Genomic DNA, 4,658 nt, shown 5'->3' with positions numbered 1-4,658 from the left:
GAAAACTTTTTAAAAAACTTAAGAAGAATTAGAATAAATCACTTAATGAATTAATTGATTAAAGTGATATTGACAACAAAAATTAACAAATTAAACAATCAGTTGCAACAATAACAATATTTATATTCAGATTTAGAAATAAAGAGAGAGAAAAAAGATTACACACTAATTTTTATATTTGTTCACTATTAAATAAAAGTTACATCCAATCAATCAACTAAACAAGCCAAGCTAAACACTATAACAATTGTTTAAAAAACACAAAAAAAAAAATTTCAAAAAAAACTCTAAGAATATCTCTCTCAAAATATAATATATTTTCAAAAACTCAAACTTCAAAAATTACTATTTTTTGTTGTTGTATAGAATAGAGTTATATATAATTTATCCTATTGATTTTAATGGATTAAAATCATGTTTTAATAGGTTGATTTCACTTACTATTTAAAATAATGAATTAAATAACTATTTTAATATGTTAAAATAGATGGATAAAGACTCTTCTAAAAACACTAAAAATTTTAATATATTAAAAACTCATTTTAACATATTAAAATATTCTCCTATAATTATTTTTGATTTTAAGTAATATCAATAGATTAAATAGATAGATTAAATTAATAATGTAATTAATGAAATTGATAATATAATCAATTAAAATATCGACTACAATCTTTTAATTAAGACTTTAAATAAACATATTTTAATAAATTAAACTATTTTTAACTAATTATAATTATCCTAGAAAAATATTAGATAAAATTTATGTGATTTTAATTCATGAGAGTACTTGTTATTGAAATTAGTAGAATTGCCATTATCTCATATTTGAGGATTATTTTTATATTCATAAATCTCTTACATGTTTAAGAAAAGGATTTGAATTTGACCATTTCACATTCATTTTTTTCCTACCTTAAATCAGAGAACGCGGTCTTTTACTTTAAAAAAAAAAAAAGTTACAAGAAATCCAATGTGGGAATGGGTAAAACATGAAATTCATTCATGTCTTGACTCTGTCTAATTTAGACCTAAAAAAGTTGCAATTTTGTTTCATTTCTCCTATGAACTCTACACCACAATTTTGTGCTTCAAATTTTATTTCCACATCTCCTTCATGATGTGTTGATCCACACAACACGAAACCAAAAACTTCTAAACATTTGAATTATTTTAATTTCCAAGCACAAAGGTATCAAAGTCAAGGAAACTAATTGGAAGAAATTTTCCACCTTTGAATAGGAGTGAATAAAATACAAAAAGACTATCAAAATCAAGCTTTGCCTTAAAAGAGTAAATATTCTCTTTGCAATAAGAGATTATAAAAGTAACTCAGAAGTATTTTTAGTCGGTGGTTTTGACAATTATAATAAAATATCATTTTATTTTTTTTAGTAAAAAATATAACAAAAGGAATAAAATAATTGTATTTTATAAAAAAATAAAACTTTACTAACAAAAGTAATGAACTCTTATAGTCTCTTGTGTTGAAGATCTCACATCAACTAGAGATGAAAAACAATTTTTTGTATATAAGTGAGTGCAAACCTCATCTCATGAGCCGGTTTTATGGGGTTAAGTCAGTTTAGGTTAAGTCAGAGCCATTTTGAGCCTATCCTAACGAATGTTTATTGGGCTTCTCAGTCCACCCGCTATCGGGCCGTTATCGGACTACCCATAATATGTTATCCCATGCACGAGCGTATGTTTTCTCTAAAGTAATATTTGTGTTTTAATCTTTTTAAGATTTTAAAAATAGCTTGTTTTATTTTTTATTTTTTTTTATACTTTTAAATTAATTTACTTATTTTTTTTCTTATTTCATTTAAACACGGGTGTGTTTTGGGTGAGTATTCATTCAGTATAGTATTTTGAATTAAAGAAAAATACTTAAAAACTACAAATTTTTTTAATTTGACATGATTTCAAAAACATATTTTTGGTTTCTAAGAATAAAAAGGATTTGACAATTTGAACATTTTGTGCATATTTAATAATCTTTACCACCATCGATCACCATATATCGAAAATTAATTTGAGCGTCAGATAATCTTTTTCATGTATCCCCACTCTTATTGATACTAGAGACCAATATTGAGAAGGAATCAACAACTAAAAGTGATATATAAAAAATCTTCATAAAGTAACACATCACAAGATCGACACTTCCAAACTCATAATAAAGCAAGAGTAAAATAATTTTAAATTTAAAACATATTGCTTATTTTATAAGTGTAACCAACACACTTAAAATTAAAATAATTACAATATTTTAAATAAAATGCGTTTAACACATGCTATATTAATTTTTGGATTTAGGGTTTAATTCACCATATCTTACGTGTGTTATAAAAGTACATTTTAAACGTACATTGGTTTAATCACAAACTTTGTGAATCAACTTTTAGAGATTTTGAGGTTTGTTAGGTTTAGCTTAAGTGTCTGTGCACATAATTTATCATGATCTTATATTATTATATTTGTTGATATTATCTGTTAACTACGTATGGAGCGTTTGCATTTTAAAAGAAAAAACAAGTATTTTTTTTAATGAGTAAAAAACACTAAACATTGGTAATACAATGATATAATTTACGTTTTAACTCGACTACATCATAGAATAATTTTCATACATTTTCATCGTTGATTAATAAGAAATTATTAAGCTCGAAAGATAAATGACAATCTGTTGTGTAAGTATATATTATAATTAAAACCATAAGATCGATAAAAATAAAGCTAAATAATTATATTTTCTTTTTGCAAAAATAGTTAATATTTATTTATATTCATTAGAAAAAATCCCAATCTTTGCTCAAATATCAGAATATACGCATAAACATACATTTCGTGTACAATTTCGTTTACTAATTATATAAAATGAGTTGGTTGAATAAAAAATAAGTTTAATGAAAATGTGTAGCTTCCAAATAAATCCTTACTTTTGACATAAAATTACATTATTATAAAATAGGAGGGTGAAAGCGCAAGATCGGCAACATTTGTAAGCATCTAAATTTGATGGCTACGTTGGAAGCCACAAACTCCAACGCAAAACTAAGAAATTAACAACAGCCTCAATTTGCATCATTAAACTCACACACTCTCTTCTCTCTTGTTCCACACACACAAAGAGAAATGAAAAGCTAATAGTATCTTAGCAACAAAACCATTGAGAAGTATTCAAAGCCATGGCCTTTCTCCTTCCCAACCTTCAACCTTCCCTATTAGCCCAATCCAAATCCAAAGACAAATCAAACCTTCACCAAAACCAAACTCTCACACCTCCAAAACCCACTTCTCACTTCCCCATATCTTCTTCCTCTCTCCATGCTTCCACTGCACAAGTTGTACATGTCAGCTCACCACAAGACAATAAGCAGCCAAAGGATGAGTTCTACCTCAACCTTGGCCTTGCTGTCAGGACCATCCGTGAGGACCTTCCTTTGATCTTCATCAAAGACCTCAATTATGACATTTATAGGTATCTTTCTCACCCCCATCAGCCCATCTCTTCAATTTCTTGTTTTTTTTTCATTCACTTTTGGACAAGATTCAAGTAGAGTATCTAATCTCTTTGTAAATGTAATTTTCAAATTTTTCATTTTTTCTTGATATCTGTTGTCTTTATATTGCTAACTAAATCTGGTTTTGGTCAGCCACACAAAATGCTGTTACTATTTTAAGGAGGTTTTCACTAAAATTTGGTAATTTCAGGGATGACATAACATTCATGGACCCCATCAACACATTTTCAGGGATTGAAAAGTACAAATTGATCTTCTGGGCATTGAGGTTTCATGGCAAAATTTTGTTTCGTGAGATGGCACTTGATGTGTACAGGGTGTGGCAGCCTTCAGAGAATGTGATATTGATCAGGTGGAACCTTAGGGGAGTGCCAAGGGTTCCTTGGGAGGCCAAAGGAGAGTTTCAGGGCACTTCAAGGTACAAATTAGACAGAAATGGCAAAATTTATGAACACAAAGTTGATAACTTGGCATTCAATTTCCCACAGAATATTAAACCAGTTTCAGTTTTGGATTTGGTAAGTGCAAGCCCTGCAAGTCCAAATCCTACATTTTTGTGGGGTCCTGTTGACGCCTACTCTTCATGGATAGCCTTTTACAAGGCAGTTAGGGAGACATTAGATGATCAAGAAGGGAGTTTGCTCCTACAAGATGGTTTAGCTACATGTTCATAGCTATGTATGAGCTAGCATTTGATGTTTTATTGATAATTATGTATATATCACAGTTTAATAGGTTAGGTATAAATATGATGAATTTGTTCCGCTGCATAAAAGGGTTTATCTTCAAGGACAAGAGTGTATATAGATAGGCAGGGATGGAAAAATGCTGATTTTGTTGTTGGAGGAAATGGGGATTCCTATGTTTTGTGAGCTTATACAAATGATGACCTATATTGCAATCTATTCTTTTGGAATATTAGTCAGGTGCATATACACCAGTTTTCATTCTCCATATGAACATAGATCACACTTTTGACAATAATATAACCTAAAGAAGTATCCCATTTTTGCAACTGTGTATAAAATATATAAAATTTGGTGTTTTCATCTCAGTTGATAACATAATGTTTGAACGAAGAGTGTGCATTTGTAACCTTAGAAGTGGAATTTTTTACTTTGGGCTCACTAA

The 4,658-nt window shown here is 28.7% G+C and overlaps 1 protein-coding gene across 1 annotated transcript; it reads left to right on the top strand.

Annotated features, from left to right (window-relative positions):
* The first annotated feature begins 3,041 nt into the window (after positions 1 to 3,041).
* LOC137834980 (uncharacterized) lies at positions 3,042 to 4,432 on the top strand. The gene is made up of 2 exons (XM_068643261.1): positions 3,042 to 3,484; positions 3,718 to 4,432. Exons 1-2 carry the CDS (start codon positions 3,192 to 3,194, stop codon positions 4,199 to 4,201), a joined length of 777 nt encoding a protein of 258 aa, XP_068499362.1. The 5' UTR covers positions 3,042 to 3,191; the 3' UTR covers positions 4,202 to 4,432.
* Positions 4,433 to 4,658: the final 226 nt, after the last annotated feature.

Source organism: Phaseolus vulgaris, chromosome 5 (assembly GCF_000499845.2).
Source record: "Phaseolus vulgaris cultivar G19833 chromosome 5, P. vulgaris v2.0, whole genome shotgun sequence".
Taxonomy (NCBI): Eukaryota; Viridiplantae; Streptophyta; class Magnoliopsida; order Fabales; family Fabaceae; genus Phaseolus; species Phaseolus vulgaris.
Note: the sequence above shows the minus strand (reverse complement) of the source record. Positions and strands in the feature narration are given on the sequence as shown.

What these genes read in the sequence shown, in the direction of transcription:
- LOC137834980 (XM_068643261.1), top strand. Translation starts at nt 3,192, where the DNA reads ATGGCCTTTCTCCTTCCCAACCTTCAACCTTCCCTATTAGCCCAATCC. An exon ending in CTCAATTATGACATTTATAG is followed by an intron (nt 3,485 to 3,717) that starts GTATCTTTCTCA and finishes TGGTAATTTCAG; the next exon opens with GGATGACATAACATTCATGG.